This window comes from Hippocampus bargibanti, linkage group LG03 (genome assembly GCF_051943395.1).
Source record: "Hippocampus bargibanti isolate YZ-2025 linkage group LG03, ASM5194339v1, whole genome shotgun sequence".
Classification (NCBI taxonomy): domain Eukaryota; kingdom Metazoa; phylum Chordata; class Actinopteri; order Syngnathiformes; family Syngnathidae; genus Hippocampus; species Hippocampus bargibanti.
In genome coordinates, this window is record NC_142736.1 from 4,422,307 (window position 1) to 4,442,500 (window position 20,194).

At 39.5% G+C, this 20,194-nt stretch overlaps 2 protein-coding genes and 1 non-coding gene across 3 annotated transcripts; 1 reads left to right on the forward strand and 2 right to left on the reverse strand.

Moving 5' to 3' along the window:
• Positions 1-169: 169 nt before the first annotated feature.
• On the reverse strand, positions 170-9,424 carry LOC148900015 (uncharacterized). The gene is made up of 2 exons (XM_088991634.1): positions 8,745-9,424; positions 170-1,696 (listed from the first exon to the last, which is right to left on the reverse strand). Exons 1-2 carry the CDS (start codon positions 8,866-8,868, stop codon positions 312-314), a joined length of 1,509 nt encoding a protein of 502 aa, XP_088847760.1. The 5' UTR covers positions 8,869-9,424; the 3' UTR covers positions 170-311.
• Positions 9,425-9,526: 102 nt separating this feature from the next.
• Positions 9,527-18,261, reverse strand: LOC148900016 (uncharacterized). Its single transcript, XM_088991557.1, has 5 exons — positions 17,920-18,261; positions 17,041-17,198; positions 15,865-15,907; positions 13,236-14,725; positions 9,527-11,797 (listed from the first exon to the last, which is right to left on the reverse strand). Exons 1-5 carry the CDS (start codon positions 18,155-18,157, stop codon positions 10,400-10,402), a joined length of 3,327 nt encoding a protein of 1,108 aa, XP_088847683.1. The 5' UTR covers positions 18,158-18,261; the 3' UTR covers positions 9,527-10,399.
• Positions 18,262-19,128: 867 nt separating this feature from the next.
• trnat-ugu (transfer RNA threonine (anticodon UGU)) lies at positions 19,129-19,201 on the forward strand. The gene has a single exon. It is a non-coding gene; the product is annotated as a tRNA-Thr (tRNA).
• The last annotated feature ends 993 nt before the right edge of the window (positions 19,202-20,194 follow it).

The following is a 20,194-nucleotide window of genomic DNA, read 5'->3' on the forward strand; positions in this document are numbered from 1 at the left end:
ATATATATATATATATATATATATATATATATATATATATATATATATATATATATATATATATATTGATACCTGGAGATATCTTGATATCTATTAAGTCCCTGATGGCAGTATGTCAACTTTTGTAATAACTCAAGAAACACTGCAGACAGATATACAATCCAGCATGTTGTTGTTCTTTTTTTTATCATAGATGAATTTATTGATTAGGCATCTTTTCATCACCAGAGGCGTTGTGGTACTTGATCCAGGATTACAGACGCTTTCCAGTTCACTGTGAAGAGTCAGTTTCTACATCGCACATATAACTTTTATTGATTGCTACCGTTGTCACCGGTACACTTGTGCCTTGTGACGTAAGCCTTGCTCAAGAAGCGTTTATCACAGACACTGCAGCTGAAGGGTTTTTCCCCAGTGTGCTTTCGTGTGTGCATGATTAAATTGGCTTTTGTTGACATTCTCTGACCGCAAACCGAGCAAGCAAAAGGTTTCTCGCCGGTATGTGTCCTGGCGTGCCGTGTTAAGTTTCCCTTGACGGAGAATCTTTTACTGCAAACCAAGCAGGCAAATGTTTTTTCCGCATTGTGCAGTCTCGTGTGATTACCCAAACTGGACTGTAAAGTGAATCTTTCGTCACAAAACGAGCAGGCAAATGGTTTCTCCTCCGTGTGCATTCTCGCGTGTCTCATCAGGTTTGGCTTGGTGGAGAAACCCTGGTCACAAACTGAGCAGACGAAAGGTTTCTCTCCGGTATGTGTTCTGGTGTGTCGTCTCAAGTTACCCCTGACCGAGAATTTTAGACCGCAAAGCAAGCAGACAAAAGGTTTTTCCCCCGTGTGTGTTCTGGTGTGTGTCGTTAAATTGGACTTCTGCGTAAATTGTTTCCCACACACCGAGCATGCAAACGGTTTCTCCTCGGTGTGAGTCCGCGTGTGCTTTTTTAAATTAGTCTTTTGGGTAAATCTTTTCCCGCAAAAGGAACACTCGAATGGTTTCTCCTCGGTGTGCGTTCTCGTGTGTATTTTCAAGTTTTCCCGAAAGGAGAATCGTTGGGCACAAACCGAGCAGGCAAAAGGTTTCTCTCCAGTGTGTATCCTCATGTGTTCTTTCAACACCCGCTTGGTGCTTAGCGTTTTTCCACATTCTGAACATTTCCAGTGTTTTTTCTCAGCGTGACATGTCACGCTGTCTTTTAAGTACTCCTCCTCCTCGACCTCCTCCTCGTCATCATCCTGACCATCTCCAGCTTCGTAATCATCATCATCGTCGTCATCATCATCATCGCCATCAGTATCCAGAGCGTGTGGTGACGACATGTCGTCACTATCTGACAGCGGCGCAAAAAGGCCGTCGGCTTGTGAGCCTCCACGGTGGTCGCCGTGACCTCCGGTTGTCCTTCGGTGCCTCAGGCGGCTTCTTTGAAGCTCCGCCCCTCCGTCGTCACCTTGGTCACCATCATTTTCCAAATAGACAACAGTCAATGGCAAATCGGTGACGTCTTCCTCTTCTTTGATGCGAGGGCTCTGTGCTTCGTTTTCCTCATCTTGGATATTGTAGTGGAGATCATCTTGCTCCTCCTCTTCTTCTTCTTCTTCTTCTTCTTCTTTCACATCGAGCGGCTCTTCCTCCTCTTCCACTTTAACGTGGAGCTCCTGTGGTTCCTGTTGAACGGGGCAAAGATCTTCGAAGATGTCCGCTGGATGAAAGAGGACAAAACACGATCCTTGGTCAAGTCAAATCTTTAATATTTGTTTTAATAATAATAATAAAATAATAATAATAATAATAATAATACTCCATTTGATTTCTAAGAGTCTTTCAAAACTCTCAAAGTCACTTTACAGACACAGGATCAAGTTTTTCTGTGGGTGAGCAGCGGCAGGCACACGCGCCAGCGTTCACTCAACCCCAAAGTAACTCAAATATAGAAAGCTAGCTAGCTAGCCAATCAATAGCAAATAAATAGTTAATATATAGCCAGATAGTGAACCGCTAGCAAGCTTGACAGTTTACAGCCAGTCAGCTAGGCAGCTAATAGCTAGCTAGCTAGCTAATGGATGCCAAATAAATAGTGAATAGCTAGCCAGCTCGACAGCCTCCAGCCAGTTAGACAGCTAATAGCTAGCCATCTAGCTAATAGATAGCAAATAAATAGTTAATATATAAACAGATAGACAACAGCTAGCAAGCTAGACAATTTACAGGCAGTCAGCTGGGCAGCTAATAGCTATCTAGCTAGCTAATGGATAGCAAATAAATAGCGAATAGATAGCCAGATAGCCAACAGCTAGCCAGCTAGAGAGCTTACAGACAGCCAGCTAGACAGCTAATAGCTAGCTAATGGATAGCTACTAAATAGCTAATAGATAGCCAGCAGCTAGCCAGTTAACAGCCAGCCAGCAGCTAGACAGCTAATAGCTATCCTTTCTGTTTAGCTATTTTAAAAGAAGCATGTCATATATGGCGCAGATCATGTAGCAATATGTGCTAATCGTAATAGACATGCGCTTTTGCTGGAGCAGTGACATTCCAAAAAAAAAAATACTAAAAGAAATCATGTCGATGTGTTCATTTGGTGGTACCTTGACGGACAAGCTGAATTTGGTCGGTTAGGTGTGTGAGACCAATTTAAATAACCCTCACGTGAAATTAATTTGTGAAGCCATTGAAAGTATTAAAGGATTGGGAAAACAAAATGGTGTCAGTAGGTCTTGCTAACATTGCTAACTGAGAAACCAATTGGGCCTCAATCGGCAGTACATACGCACCTAAAAGCTAGCAACCACTCATTTGACGACAACTCTGAAGATGGAGGAAGATGGAGGATACTGATTCACTGTGGCGACTACCTGAAGGGAAAAGCCCAAAGGAAAAGAGTAGTAGTAATTATTATAGTAATAGTAATTATAATTATTATAATAATTATGATTTATTATTAGTAGTAGTCGTAGTAGTAGCAGTAACAGTAGTAGGAGTATTTATTATTATTATTATTAGTAGTAGTAGTAGTATTTATTATTGTTGTTGTTATTATGATTATTATGATTATTACTATGATAATTATGATAGTTATGATTTATTATTATTAGTAATAGTAGTAGTATTTATTTTTCTTATTATTGTTGTTATTGGTATGATTATTACTATGATAATTATAATAGTTATGATTTATTATTAGTAGTAGTAATAGTATTTATTATTATTATTATTATTATTATTATTATCATTATGATTATGATTTATTATTAGTAATAGTAGTAGAAGTAGTATTTATTTTTATTATTGTTGTTGGTATGATTATTACTATGATAATTATAATTATTATAGTAATAGTAATTATAATTATTATAATAATTATGATTTATTATTAGTAGTAGTCGTAGTAGTAGCAGTAACAGTAGTAGGAGTATTTATTATTATTATTAGTAGTAGTAGTAGTAGTATTTATTATTGTTGTTGTTATTATGATTATTATGATTATTACGATGATAATTATGAGTTATGATTTATTATTATTAGTAATAATAGTAGTATTTATTTTTCTTATTATTGTTGTTATTGGTATGATTATTACTATGATAATTATAATAGTTATGATTTATTATTAGTAGTAGTAATAGTATTTATTATTATTATTATTATTATTATTATTATTATTATTATTATTATGATTATGATTTATTATTAGTAATAGTAGTAGAAGTAGTATTTATTTTTATTATTGTTGTTGGTATGATTATTACTATGATAATTATAATTATTATAGTAATAGTAATTATAATTATTATAATAATTATGATTTATTATTAGTAGTAGTCGTAGTAGTAGCAGTAACAGTAGTAGGAGTATTTATTATTATTATTATTAGTAGTAGTAGTAGTATTTATTATTGTTGTTGTTATTATGATTATTATGATTATTACTATGATAATTATGATAGTTATGATTTATTATTATTAGTAATAGTAGTAGTATTTATTTTTCTTATTATTGTTGTTATTGGTGTGATTATTACTATGATAATTATAATAGTTATGATTTATTATTAGTAGTAGTAATAGTATTTATTATTATTATTATCATTATGATTATGATTTATTATTAGTAATAGTAGTAGAAGGAGTATTTATTTTTATTATTGTTGTTGGTATGATTATTACTATGATAGTTATTATTTATTATTATTATTATTAGTAGTAGTAGTAGTAGTAGTAGTATAGTAGTAGTAGTAGTAGTAGTAGTAGTAGTAGTAGTAGTAGTAGTAGTAGTAGTAGTAGTAGTAGTAGTAGTAGTAGTAGTATTATCATTAGGAAGGTTGGCCAAAACAAAAATGCAGATCAAACCTCTAAAGATGGAGGACACTGATTTGCTGTGGCAACCCCTTAAAGGGAAAAGCCGAAAGGAAAACAAGAAGTAGTAATAATAATAATACATTTCATTTCAAACGTCTTTCAAAGTAGCAGTAGTGGCAATAGTAGTAGTAGTAGTAGTATTTATTATTATTTTTTACAGTTATTATTATTATTATTAGTAGTAGTAGTAGTAGTAGTAGTATTTATGATTATTATGATGATGATGATGATGATTATTATTATTATTATCGCTGTGGCGACCCCTTGAAAGGAAAAGCCGAAAGGAAAAGAAGATTATTAATATTATTATCAGATTATATGAGCCTTTATTAGTCTCACAGTGGAGAAATTTACATTTCACAACAGCCATTATTATTATTATTAATGTGATGTGGGCACAACTAAGCCATTTAGATGAAAACTGAAAGATAAACTTCTCAGTCCGCCTGATGCAACAACGATGACTTGGAGACATTAATATTAAAAAAAAATAATAATAATAAGGGGCTGCAGTCCAGTCTTGCTCGAAATTCAAAACTCGAATTGCGTTTGGGATACTAAACTCAGTCTCACTTGCATGCGTCTGTCGAAGCTCTCAGTCATACAGGAGTGGTCCATCGATGAAAAGGTTTCTTCAGCCGTCATCTGTACTTCTTTGAAGGTTTCGCTTCTTATCCAAGAGGCCTCGTCAGCTAACTAAAATCTTTTGCTGGTAGTTTCGGGACTATATATATATATATATATATATATATATATATATATATATATATATATATATATATATATATATATATATATATCCCTCCTGTCCAGAAGTGGCGGTGCCAGACTCTGCTATGATTGGTCCCTGCTCTCAGGTTGGGGGGAGCAGAGGATTAAAATAGAAGTAATCAGTGTTGCCTGAGTAGGGGGTCTACGACTGGCCTGATTTCCCCATTTGCTCTGGTATTACCTCATTAGCATAACTAAGCTTATGTCGCCTAAGAAGTCTGTTGTACGAAAGATCCAAATTGAACCTCACCCCACCATGGCGATTTAGTGAAGGGTTTTGGTGTTTTATGAAAATCGCTTCTTTTACTCCCCTTTCAAACCATTTATTTTCTTTCGCTAAGATTTTAACCTCATTGTCGTCAAATGAGTGCTTGCTAGCTTTTAGGTGTATACGTATTGCCGATTGAGGCCCACGAGTATTATCCCTGCGATTTGATTAAGTCTTTTTTGAGCATTTGTTTAGTCTCCCCAATGTACTGCTCTTTACCATTTTCATTTTTACAATGTATTGAATAAACGACATTACTTTGTTTTTCATTTGGCAGCCCATTTTTTGGATGCACTAATTTTTGCCTTAACGTGTTTATCGTTTTGAAACAAGTAGGAATTTTGTGTTGCCAAAGGACTCTGTAGTTATTCAGAAACCCCTGCAAGGTAATGCTACTCCTCTCATTTTAGTATCTTTGGAATTTTTGATTTCATTCCCTATTCTTTCCTTTTGACATTTGTTAAAATGTTCATCACTCGCACGGATAACAAAGTTTGCTAAATTTTCACATTTATTGGATTGTCAAACAGTTCAAATAAACGTCATTTTTATATACTTGTATGTACAAAAATGTCCTTACTTTGCGAATATGCAATTTAGCTTAGAGTCAGTGACGTGCGGTGAGGTTGATGGCTGGTGAGGCGCTGACGTCATCACAGTCAGATTTACAAACATATGAACTCTACAGAGTAGCTTATTCAGCATTTGATTGGCAACAGTTAATGTGTTTTGTTTAAAATGTCATGTCAGCATTCTTTATATATACAAACTGTAGCATAGAAAAAAAAAAAAGAATAAAAAAAAATATTTTGTTATCGTGATACCTTTACTTATAAATGAAGTCAATGCGCCGCAATTCTGAAGAAAGACATCTATACCTTCTTTGTAGAAGCCTTCCTCATCTTCCTTCAGTTTTAAGTGTCTCTATTTCTTTCAATTTAGACATGCAATCTTCCATTCTGAAAACAAGGCCAAGCAACACGAAAAAAATGACCGGATGGTTGCACTTAAAAGACATTGTAAAATGGCTTCAAATGACTTCTACTGAGCGTATTTGACAAAGATTCCACCGCATATAGCTATATTTTTAAGACTCGTGCTGAATATTCCGTAAAAGTCTTGTTTTTGAGTTGGTGACGAGTCCGTACGTGACGTCACTGAATGAACGACCCTGACCGAAAAAAAAGGACACATTGTAGCAGTCCTTCCATCACGTCAATGCTTGTTTGGTCTGAAAACCTCGTGTTACGCCAGAAGAGGGCGTCCAAGCTCCATATAAGGAATTTATCAGCCTGTGGAAATGGAGGTGGCCACAGGAGGTCGCCATTTTGTGCCTCTTTTCTGGGATGCTACATTGCAGTCCAGATCCCTCAAAATGACACGGAAGGACTTCTTTAATCGATTGCAAACATGTATGTTTTCCTCTTCAGAACTATTTGAATCATATTCATAACTGGGTGTGTAACAAGAAAGAATATTCTCCGATTCTGAAGCCATTGTTTTGATTCTCCAGCAATGCAAGACGTCTTGGCGTGACGTCACAAAGTGGGGGCGGGACTTTTTGAAAAATGCCCAATTCGAAGCTCAATTTTTTGCAAATTTTGGACACTTGAAGTCATTTTTATTGGTGTTTTGCATTTGAATGACAATAACATACTGCATGTTTTGGGTATTTTAGATGCTATAAAACGTTTTTCTGATGTCAGTTAGGAAACAAAAATGTGACGTCGGTTGTCCTTTAACTTGCTAACTGTTTACTGTTTACTAATTCTATTATTCTGCAGCCGAGGAGGCGCAAGAAGAATCTCTGTTATCACCAGCGCCCCCTGTCCTGAGGCAGGAGAACTGTGTGCCTCACCTCTGTAGTTTTGATAAAAATAAAATAAAATAAACACTGTAGTAGTGGTTATAATGTCAAGTGACACTACATTATATACACCAGTGGCGGTCCGTGCATTTCACACCTAGGCCTTCAGTGAAGTCCTGCTTAGTCCGACTTGAACAAATATCCCTCGTAATACCGTAATTTATGACACAACGGCTGGAGATATCGTTTACAAAAGCACACGCACGCAGTACTGGGCGTGGCATCACCTTAATCGTCTACAACACAGGCTATTTTCCGGAGCAATTACACATTAATAAATCTGCATCAGCAATTAGAACTTGTCACTATACGTGATACTGCAAACACTTAAAAATAAAAGGAAATTTAAAATCATTTGTCCACAAAGTTTTATGAAGTCCACCAAGAATATGCAATCTTTAACAAGATTTTACGCTAAATTACAAAATGTCAGTTTAATATAAGAAAAACAACAAGACGTTCACAAAACGAACTATTTGTTGAAAATAAAAGTAAACAAATGTTTTTCATTTGTTCTTGAGAATAGGCCTACATGCGACAGCGAGTTGTCCTCTCCTTCAGCCATTGTGGGTTAAAAAAGCGAGTAGATATACGTACTTGGTTTTTCTGCTAAAGTTTCCGGGTTTGGTCTGTTGTAGCTTGGTTGATTTGCATAGCGCTGCCTCCGCTGAGGGCTGAGGTAAAGTGAGTATCCAATCACAGGACGCGTACATGTCATGTTCAATGCGAGGCCCTCTAGCTGGCCTTACTGTGCCAACTCGTGATCTGATTGGCTATCGCAACTATATATCAACTACATGTGCCCGTTCATGTACAGCGCACAGATGCCCTCACTGTTGATTCTGAAGGCGTCGGATTTCATACAGCCTGGCGACACAAGCTAGCTGAATTCTGATTGGATTAAAAACTGTGACCTAAAACTACAACACTGAAAGGAGCATAACCAAATGGGTATAATATAACATCATGAAAACAGTATGTAGAATAATTATATATATATATTTAGAAAATATACTTTTTTAATGAAATTGACTTTTATTATCATTATGATAATGATGTCTGATTATGTTAGGCGAGCAGAGAAGGCCTTGCTGGCTCTGACGGCCCACCACTGATATACACCAGCTAAACTGTAGAAATTTAGTTCATATACTAAAAGTGTTTGTACACTTTAATAGCGATATACAGAGGGACAGCAATGCAGTCTCACTGCAGAGCAAGCCAGGACAGTTCGCATAATCATTGCGAAATCCATGGTGAGGCTCAGCCGGCTGCTGCCTCACCGCTCGTCTTCTTTTCCTTTCGGCTTTTCCCTTCTAGGGGTCGCCACAGCAAATCAGTGTCCTCCATCTTTAGAGGTTTGATCCGCATGTTTGTTTTTGCCAAGCGTTTACGTCGGATGCCCTTCCTGACACAACCCTCTGTATTTATCCGGGCTTGGGACCGGCACAAGCTGCTTAGAGTCAAGAAGATGAATTAAACAAACCTGCTCTGTGGAGCACATCTCCAGGCTGCCGGAGAATCGAATGCACTTGAAAGCGTCGCGTCTCGTTTTCGTCGGTCGTTGCAAAACGTTCCTCTTTGTATTCCGCAGTCTTTCTTGTGCACATTTCCACCCGATAATCAACAACCTTTCCACTCTCGCTAGAAGCTCCGACGAGCAACGCGATGCTAAAAAAACGCGTCTCTTTGTTAGCTGCTAGCAAGCTAACGAGCTCGAAAAACTTCAAGTTAATGAGGTTCACCGGGCAAGAAGATAAAAAAAATTAAGACTCGTCACGCTTAAACGTCCCGGATTGAGATTTCGGGGCGTTTTGGATTTAAATCAGATTTGGTAGCTTTACGTTAAAAAAACAAAACAAACAAACGGCCATGTTTTAACGAGAGTACAGCAAGTGCACTTGGGACGGATTTCCCAGAATTCTTTGCGCGTTTTGACGACGCCAAGCTAGTAGGAACTTATATTGACGAGTCAATTCCGTTGTATTTTTTAAACCCTTTTGTGAAAATTTAACATTAAAGCAAATAATCATAATAAATAATAATAATACATCGAACCTTTACGATGTTAAAAACAATCGACGTTGTTGGATTACCCTCCATTGTTTCTTAAAAAGCGAAAATATGCTCTTTTTTTCATGTATTTTAGTAACTCAAATAGATAGCGAGCTTAAGAGTTAGCTATTAATCACTTACCCCAGAAGTAACTCAAATAGAAAGCTAGCAAAATTCAAGCTGTGGAAACAATTAATGGAACATTCAAATTAATTCTTTTTCTTTGTAATTTATGAATAGGTTTGGGCCAGGCTCCAGATTTCATCAGAGGGAAAAAGCACCAGAAACAAACAGACATAACACACACATTTATATTTGAAATCATATGCAAATGAGAGGCAAGCTGTCCTCATGTGAACATCTTGAAATAAAATAAAAAAAGGTTGAAACAATTCTCCTGGCATGAGAAAGTCCACCCTTCCCCAGTTGTGCGTCAATCCCGAGATAAGAGTTTCATATCAGGGGGAGCTCGACAAGTTTCAAGGACTTCCTCGAGGTCGGGGATAAAGAAGACTTCCACGTAAGATACAAACTTCACACTATATTCTTTGTTTAAGCGATAAAACAAACGTTCGATGACAAGTCTCGGGAGACATTTTGATTCATTTAAAGGACAACCGACACCTTCGGACAAGTTGAGTTCATAATTTGTAAAATCACTCATCGACTGTGTAATGGCACCAGAGGGGGGGGGGGGGTTGTGAATCATTTAGCCTCCGAGTCTCTTTTCAACATTTTGAATGGCTTTCGACTTACGACCACCTGGTCGGTACGGAACTTGGTCGTAAGTCGGATGTTACCTGTAATTTTTGCGACAATATTGCGAGAGAACTGTGGGCTGGCTAACAGCTAGCTAACGCGAGCACCTTTACACAAGCGTGTTTATACTGTTCAATTCAGCTTAAAAAAGGAGACATCTTCAGCTGTGAGTCAACGTATCTTGTTCAATATTGGTTTTAAAATAGCAAACATTGATTGTAATAGGAAACATTTCGGGTTTTGACCAAATCGGTTTCAGCTTTCTGGAATGGATTATGGTCGAAAACCCAGCTTTGACTGTCATAATATCTCTTAGAGGCTCACTCATCATTTCACTTCATGCACATTTTCAACATGCCTCTTCAAGTGTGCGGCTTGTGTGAAGCGTGCGGTGCAGTTGGGGCAAGAATACGGTCTCTCTAAGTTGTGGGTATAATTGTGTCGTTTGAGGTGGGCCTGGCTGACAAAACCTTTCCCGCAATGCGAGCACAAGTATTTCTCGACCCTGTGGCTCCTCAGATGAACGTGGAGCTCGACGCGGCGGACAAAGTTCTTGGGGCACCGTTGGCAGCGGTAGAGTTTCTCCCGGGTATGAACACGCATGTGGGTGTCCACGTCCCGCTTGGTGACGAAGGATTTGCTGCAGAACCGGCACCCGAAGGGCTTACGTTCGCCGTGGACCAGCCGCAGGTGTCTGTTGAGGCTGAAACGGTTGAACAAACCTTTGCCGCACAGCCGGCAAAGGTGACGACCGCCGCGGGAGTGGACCTGCCCGTGCCGCTTCAGACCTTTGGCGCAACGGTTTTCGTCGATGGTTTTCCTTCCCTTTGTCCCGGGGGCGTTTCCTTCCTCGCCGCTTTTCGCTAATTTCTTGCCATTCTTGACTTTATTTTCTTCTGCGGGACATTTTTGATTTAAATCGGACATCTTGGGCCTACCCGCTTGACTCTTAATGGAAGCCGCCTGGTTTTTAGTCCGTTTCGGGGAGTTGGTAACGCCCGATTTTGGTTTGGAAGGTTGCCCTCCTGGAGACGAAACGAAAGAGTCATTTCGAATCGATTCGGAATCCCTCCGAGACGGAAGACGGGCTCCGGTTGATTTCACCCTGCCGGTCTTGGTCCAAGTCTCCGCACCGGCGGACGGGCCAGGAGGACCATCGGCGTGGATTTTTTCAACGTCGACGTTTTTATTCGGCGTCAGAGACCTCATATGATTCTCAGATGGGAATTTAGCTCTGTTAGCGCAACTTGATTTGTGACACACAGTCGCCGCTTTCACCGCATCCGGGCCAACTCCGACTTTACGTGACCTCAACTGCCGGGCGACGGGTGCGGTGGGTGTGGCTGGTTTCACGTAAAGTTTATCGTTGAAGGCGTCTTTTAGGGATAGACGACACAAACTCACAATCAGTTTGCGGGAGGAAACGGAGACAAGGTCCGATGCAGTCTGATTTTCAGGTGTCGAGGAACTGTCGGAGTTTGTGGGAAAAGGATGAGATTCCTGTTCATCTCCGCCGGCGTTTTCTAATCGGGGTTTCTTGGCCGATATTTCGGGGATATCCACAAGTGGCGGCGGATTCGTTTCTGCGCTTTGAGGCTGCGAGTGCGCTTTGAGGTGAAATCCCAGACGAGCAAAAAAGGATTTTCGGTGTGACTTGCTCATGCGACTGGGACTGTCGGACTCTTCTTGGGAGCTTTGGCCATCTGCGGATTCCGAGCTTGATGTCTACGATACAAAATACAAAAAAAAACACATACATTGTAACATTTTCAGTGAGCAGTTACTCATCAGATTAAAATGTGGAGCTTTTCTTTCCGCAGGATTCTAGCTCAGAAAATATGTTTTTTTTTTCCTGATCAAAACAGTAAATTGACAGTGATTTCTCAATGTATGTGAAGGTAAGCAAATATAACACAGATGATAAGGTTTCTTCAGCCATCATCTGTAGTTCTTTGAAGGTGTCGGACGTTTCGCTTCTTATCCAAGAGGCTTTGTCAGCGAACATTTTTTTTGCTGATTACTTCCATTGTCCTGCCTGACTATGGGGTCTACCACTGGCCTGCTTGCCCCATTTGCTCTGGTATCACCTCATCAGCATAAGTAAGCCTATTTTGCCGAAGATGTCTGTTGTACGAACGATCCAAATTGAACCTCACCCCACCAAGGCGATTTAGTGAAGGGTTTTGCTGTTTTATGAAAATAGCTTATAGCGAGTCTTTTTTTGAGAATTTGTTTAGTCTCTCCAATGTATTGCTCTTTACAATTTTCATTTTTACAATGTATTGAATAAACTACATTACTTTGCTTTTCATTTGGCAGCCTATCTTTTGAATGCACTCATTTTTGCCTGAAAGTGTTTATCGGTTTGAAATAAGTAGGAATTTTGTATACAGTGAGACCTCAACTTACAAACACCTTATCTGAGAAACTTTTTGTCTTACAAACGTCACATTTATGAAAATTAAACCTTATAATAAGCACTATTTTTATAATACACACCCACCACGGCTGGCGGAGTGATCTTCGGCGGAAGCACACGACCGAACAGCACCAGAGGTTAAGTTACCAACAGTTCTTATGGAAGGTGACTCTCCTTCCATAAGCCATCAACGACCATCAAAAAGGTAAATAAAACTTTATTTTACAGCACAGTTTATTTCTTTAATTACAGTCCTCTTGTAATGCGCCTCTCTTTCCAAAAAGCAATTCCCTTTGACCTTCGACCTCCTACGCCATTCCATCAAGCCATAAATGACCATCACAAATGTAAATAAAGTGACTTTATGATACAGTGCAGTGTATTTCTTTCATTACAATACAATAGCACATTTATTATACATAGAATAAGGTATGTTGTGTGTAGTTTTAAGGCTTATTTAGTTGAAAAGTATATTTTATGGAAACCCGGGAACGGATTATTCCCATTTTAATGGTTTCCTATGGGAAATTCTTTTTTGAGATGCACACTTTTCGCCTTACACACTCTGTCTGGGAACCAATTAAGTTCGTAAGTTGAGGTCTCACTGTGTATACACTACAGAGTTAAGCAGGGATGCATCTGGGAAATTTAAAAGGCGGCCAGTTGCCCCCCTTGTGTCTGAAAAGGGGGCAAAATTCTAAAATTGACGGGCCTGATAGCTACTAATAATAATAATAGCTTTACCTTTTGGTCGTCTTGAATTGCGGGCGTCACCGCCAATCGTGCAAGGATCTCGGCTTTGGTGACTTGCAAATGAGGTTGGGCTCGGTTTGGGATCGGTTGGAGAAGATTTGAAATGTCATTTTGTGGAAGAAAGTCCTTTTCCGGCGTCCTGATTCCTTCCTCATCCAGATGAACTGTTTCACACACTCTGTCAGATCCGGCGGGAAACTCCATCTGGCCAAAGTCTGGTGGTTTCTCACATTTTGGTTCATCAGAAGGCGCGCGGGTGCTTGGCGCCGCCTTCTCCGACACCCAAGCGTCATTTGACGTTTGAGCAACAAACGTTTCTTTAGTTTTGGGACACGAGATGCCGTCTGGTGGGCTAACTTGACATTTCCTTTCACCAGGAAGGAGTTGCGGATCCAAAATGGAGGACGATAGCGGATACGCTAGCCGATTGAGTCGGATGATCGGAACGAGTTGTGGATTCTCGTTCTCGGTTGAAAACGGCGCCGTTTTTGCCTCTCCGAAGTGGGATGGCAACGGGGGGACGATGGCGACGCTCCCGGCGGCGGTGGACGCCGCAGCTTCTTCCGAACTCTCGTTGTGGCTTTTTGAGCGTTCCGTTAGCGGGGGTGACAACGCCGCTTCTTGTTCCGTTTGAGTTATTGGTGGACTCTCGCAAACGGCGGGGGGCGGCGAGCGGGGTAAAATAACCGAGGTGTGATCAGTGCGCGGTGGCATTTCATCGGCGTCCGGGTGCGGCGCGACAGTTTGAGACATTGGCGACGGACTTGCGGCGGCGGCGGCTGGAGGTCGGCGAATGATGATGGTTATTTTTTTGCAGGGCATCGGGATTTCTTTCGTCGGGCCGACGGTCGGTGGCGGCATCGAAGGAGCTTCGTTTTCCTTTGGACGAAGTTCAGCGGATGAAGACGGCGGAGACGAACGCTGGTCTCGGCTGGCGATAACGGGAAAAATCTGATTCAGCGACATCGGGGAAATTGATTCGGAAAGATTTTGAGTGGGGATGAGGTCCGAATCCGCCGTTGTCTCCATCAGTTCTTCTAGTAAACTTCCAAGATGGGAAGCGCTTTGCTCAAGGGCTTCGTTTTCCTGCCTTTCCGTTTCATATTCGCGCTCATCGCCCATCACGCTACATTTCAGTTCATCTCCCGGTATTTTATCCGGCGCCGTCGGCTGATTGTTTCCTTCATGAACTGCCGTTTCTTCATCCGACTTCATCAGAACCTGTGATGGGTCCAACTCTTGGGGGTCCGGTTCAGCGAATGCTTTCAGGAGATCCAATGCGGCTTTCGTGTTGTCATTTGTAGCATCGAAGTTAAGACAACGGACCGCCTCTGTTGACTGATCGTGTTCCAGGTTAAAACGGCGATGTTCTTCCAAATGAGGCTGACCAAAGGCCGCTTCAGCGTCATGGTGGTTTTGGAGCTCTTCGTTGGAATACTGACGGGCGGTTTCAGGGTCGCACGCGGGTATTGGTGCCGGATCTGAGGCGGAAAAAAATGATAGTAAAAGAGACTTAGCATTGACAAGACTTGTGGCGTTTGGGAATCTTTCATAGTATGGGAGACGGCAGTTGTTTACGGGGGTGACGTCACGAATCACGTGGTTTTTCTCGCTGGTAGGCAAAAGCAACAATGGCGAGTACGGACAAAGCGAATTACTGGAGCATGAAATCTGAACAATGCTCCGATTATGTGCGAAAGCTACCGTTAGAAGTCCGAGAGCGATACTTTGAGAAGCGTGACGGTACTTGTAACTTGCCGGCAGAAGAATGGATGGGTTGACGATCCATCATTGTGGATAGTGGACATTACTTTCACCGATATTTATTTTTTACCTCGTCAATAATCCCGGACAGTTCACTCACGATAGTTCGAAGGCATACGAGTCCCTCAAAGCTTATGAATACGTAGAAAGATGACACGTGTATGCAGTGTTTTATTACAACGTTGAACAGTCGGTCGCCATATTGTTTTGTTTTTTTAAGACAAAGTTGTAGTGTCTGTTGTACGTTTTGAATCATATTTAATCTTTTTTTTTTTGTTCTTTTGACTTCAAGACGGTGCCGCGAGAGTGGCTGCCTTTCCAGCAGCTCCTGTGTTTTGCTTTTCTACTTTCATTTCTTTCATAACTTTGCTGCTGTGAAATGTAAAATTTTCCACTGCGAGACTAATAAAGGCAAATCCAATCCAATATTTGAAAGGGAACATACTACGTCAATTGTGGTAAGTCATTAAACCAAGTCGGGATGCCAATTTGAAAGAGCACAGCATGTTGTCATAATATTGTCAAACTGAGGCACAAGGATCCTTGCTGTCGTCCGCCTGTCATCTTCCCGACGCTGTGCTCGCTGACACCTTTACTTTGAATTATCAGGAGTTAACATGACTGAAGTTTTATACAACCACACACCATTGTACTAAAATGCAAAGACTTTCATTAATCTAAACTGAAAATGAAAAGGCATAAGGTAACAAAACAATGATAGCACTCACTAACTAACAGTTGGCAGGCTTTCTGCCTACCGGAAGTTAGCGGCCGATCACGTGATCATAACAAACGACGATACGTTGGCATGTCCTATAATTTGGGTGGATATTCTGCATCAGTTTTTACTCCTCACCTGCGCACAATACGCTTCCGTTGACGACGGTGGGTTCCAAGTCCTTTAAAACAGAACAAAGAAAACAAATATTGCACAGAATTCAGGACTGAAAATACTGTCATGTTATCAATATTGACGCCACGTCAATTATAGAGGTAATTACAGCACTGGGTAGCTCCTTCAGCCAGAGACTGTTACACCCACGCTGCAAGATGGAGAGGTACCGCCGCTCGTTCCTACCGACTGCTGTCAGGCTTCGGAATTCTCAATAATCACATGTGGAAAAAAAACTGGACACTTGTACTGAAAATATGGGTGGATGCAATACAGCTACATAATGTATATGAATATACCTTTATTACTACTTGCACTATGTACAGTTTTTTTATGAAACTGTTTTGCACATTTACAGTATACAGTTGACCTTTTTATTTTACTATGCTTAGAATATCTTGTTTTCTAACCTTTCATCCCCTTTCAAATTGCTGCCGTGGATCGCAAATGTCCCCATTGTGGGACGAATAAAGGTTTTCTGATTCTGATCATTAGAAATATAGATTTATATATTAACTCATTCACAAATTTATTTGAGAATTTACAATATGACGCCATTTCCGAATTTCTTCATGTTTTGTTTTTTTTCTTGCTGGGGTGCCAATAAAACGTCGGTCAGACCTCTGGCAAAGTTTTTCCCTCCCACGAGGGAGCAGCATTTCCCTTTTGTCCTTGTTAGCGCTTTATTACAGCTTCAGGTGTTGTTCAAGCACTATATAAATCAATGTTTTGTATTTTGTACAGCTGCCCCCATTTCAAGCTCAGTTAACTCCAGGCCCATAAAATTTAGGAATTAACTTTTTTTCTGATAAAAGAAGAGACTCTATGGTTACTATGACTAAAGTGTCCTTGAGAGCTTTGAAAGGCGCTTAATTTGTAATGTAATATTATTGTCTATTACTAATGCTGCACTAAATGTTTATGTAGTCCTAAAACTCAATATGTTGTGGGTCCTGGAATATGAGTGAAAACGACACTGGAGTGGAAACATTTTTGAACATCGTAGTAGTATGTGAATGAGTTAACTGGTTGGCTTATTTTATGTTATTTTGTGTCCATTTGTTTAGTTATCCATTTATTTAAAAACTATTAATTAAAAAACTATTCATTCAATGATTGGTTAACGGGACATGTACGCACCTCCAAGTCTGGAAGTAGAGCAGACAGGCTTGAATGTTCTTTGGCGTCATCGTGATTGTTGAGCAGGAGGTAAAACATTTCGTCTTCTTGACATTGTTCGCCTTCTTCGTTGACGATTTGCCCCACTGGTTCCACAAGCATAAAAATCTGGCCAAGATCTGGCAACATTTACACAAATAGAAGTGAACTTTCTTATGTTCATTTATGACATCACTGGCATTAAGGTACAGTCAAACCTGGGTTTTCGACCATAATCTGTTCTAGAAACCTGTTCGAAAACAGATTTGGTCAAAAACCGGAACATTTCCCGTTATAATCAATGTCTGTTTTTTTTTTATTGTGATTGAACAATACAAACAAGCCTGCTCACAACGGAACGCTACGCGAGGAAGAGTCGGTCACAATGAGATGCGACACCAGGAAGTGACGTAAGGGAAGCGGAGGGGCGCTGAATGGCGCATTCAGTTTGGTCAAGAACGGATTTTTGTTGTCAACTGTGGCCTAAAAAATATTTTGGGTGGAAAACCAAATTATTCGAGAACAAAAATGTCCCAAAAGACGAGATTTGGCTGTACCTTGATATATTGAGAGCAATAAAACGTTCAATGAATCATTTGCGCTGTTCTTGGAATACGTATTTACTTTTTTGTCGCATAATTTACGGCTCCAATTTGGCTGTCTTGCTCGAGATATAGTTCGGCGGTTCGCCAAAGCGGGGAAAAAAACTCACGGCTCTCGGTACAAATGAGAGTCACGGTCAGGTGACGGTACCTCACGTCGAACAAAATGACACCCACGAATAATGATTAAGACCTTTTGCATCAAATAATTTTCTGTGGGTATTTTTTTTCCTGCCCGGGTAAAAGCATCCATACTCACCACATTGAACGGCACAATCTCGCGTCTCCAAAAGTCGACTTTGGGTTCTCTGTTCTGCATTTTGTCTGCATGTACATGTAGTTTGTTGGAGGGCCTCGTTCTCCGCCTTAAGCTTTGATATTTCCTCATGTAATTCATCAACCACCGTTTCGAAAAGTGTGGTTGTTTCGGCGATGGCACTTTTCACCAGAACCTCCATAAAGGAGGCGTACTTCGTTTGAAAACGATCCGTTGACATGGTCGTGTGTCGTTCTTGAGCCCGAGTGAGGAAAAACGGGTCTCGGCTTGGTACGATTGGCCACCGTCGAAATGCGGCATGAAAGGCGACCGTCTTGAAAATGGCGACCAGTTTCGCTGAGTGTGACGTCACGCTCGCTCACAGTCTTTGTTTGTTGTTTTGGGCATGTAGGTCGTGCATTACTGCCACCTGCTGTGCTGGAGTATGGTCTACATTCACTGACGATTCCTAAATAACACGAGTTGTCGACTTCCGGAAAATAGAATTTCGTCTTAATCTGAAAAACGTTTTATAGCATCTAAATATACCCAAAATGAGCTAACAAAAGCTTATAAATGATTAAAATATAAATTATTATTAAAAGTTATGTAATCTCGTGCTGAACCACCTAAAGAACATCACCGGACCTCTGCTAGATCCTCTTCAGGCACTACCGATCCATGCGCACCAAATCCAGCAGACATTTAAACAGCTTCTGCCCCCAAGCCATTAACTCTTTGAACTCCTTGAACTCTTTGAACAGTAGCCCGAATGGAACTGTATAGTGCCACTTAGCATTTTTTTAATGATGATACTTGTGCAGTGTGTTCTACCGGAAACAAATTCCTTGTGTGCTCTACATACTTGGCAATAAAGATGATTCTGATTCTGAGTCTGAATCTGATTGTTATTAAAAGTTAGGTAACAAAAATGCTGTTCTAGCCATGAGGCCTCATAGCTAAGTGGTTAGAGCACTGGTGTAGTAAACCAGGGGTTGTGAATTCAATTCTTGCTGAGGCCTTGTCACACTAGACTGAGTTTATCTCAGAAGCGAAATGCATCTTATGCTTGTCAGAGCCATTTGAGTTAATAGGAAACCGCTTTTAATGTATTTTTCTACTGAGAGTAGTTCTGAATGAGCTAACAAAACCTTATAAATGAAATGTATTATTATTAAAAGTTATGTAACAAAAATGCTAGCTAAACCATAAGGCCTCATAGCTCAGTGGTTAGAGCACTGGTCTTGTAAACCAGGGGTCGTGAGTTCAATTCTCACTGAGGCCTTGACACACCTGACTGAGTTCATGTAAGAGGCAAGAAGCAATTTACAGACTTTGTCAGAGCTATTTGAATTAATAGAAAATTGTTTTTAATTTATTTTGCGACTGAGATGAGTTCGTAATGGTTCGTACTCTTTCAACAGTAGCCAAAATGGAACTGTATAGTGCCACTTAGCAGTTTTTTTTTTTGACAACGATACTAGTGCAGCGTGTTCTACCGGAAACAAATTCCTTGTGTGTTCTACATACTTGGCAATAAAGATGATTCTGATTCTGATTCTGATTCTGATTCTGATTATAAATGAAATGTATTATTATTATTATTATTATTATTATTATTATTATTATTATTATTATTACATTATTATTACATTATTATTATTATTATTATTATTATTATTATTATTATTAGTAGTAGTAGTAGTAGTAGTAGTAGTAGTAGTAGTAGTAGTGGTATTAGTATTACAGTAAAGTCTCGTTATATCGATATCGGATATATCGATAGTCCCGGTTATATCGATACTATTTCTATGCACGCACGGACAAAATTACATGCAAACAGGGTCGGACATATCGATAGTCCCGGTTATATCGATATTTTTTCGGACTCCCTTGAATGAATATCGATATAACGAGACTTTACTGTATTATTATTCGAATTAATAGGAAATTGTTTTTAATTTTTATTTCTACTGAGATTAGTTTGTAATTCGCTAACAAAAGCTTATAAATGAAACGTATTATTATTATTATTATTATTATTATTATTATTATTATTATTATTATTATCATAATAAAAATGAAATGAAATGTAAATTTCTCCACTGTGAGACTAATAAAGGCATATCCAATCCAATCCAATATTACCATATTATCATATTATCATATAATCATATTATCATATTATCATATTATCATATCATCATCATCATCATCATATTATTATTATTATTATTATTATTATTTGTAGTAGTAGTCGTAGTAGTAGTAGTAGTAG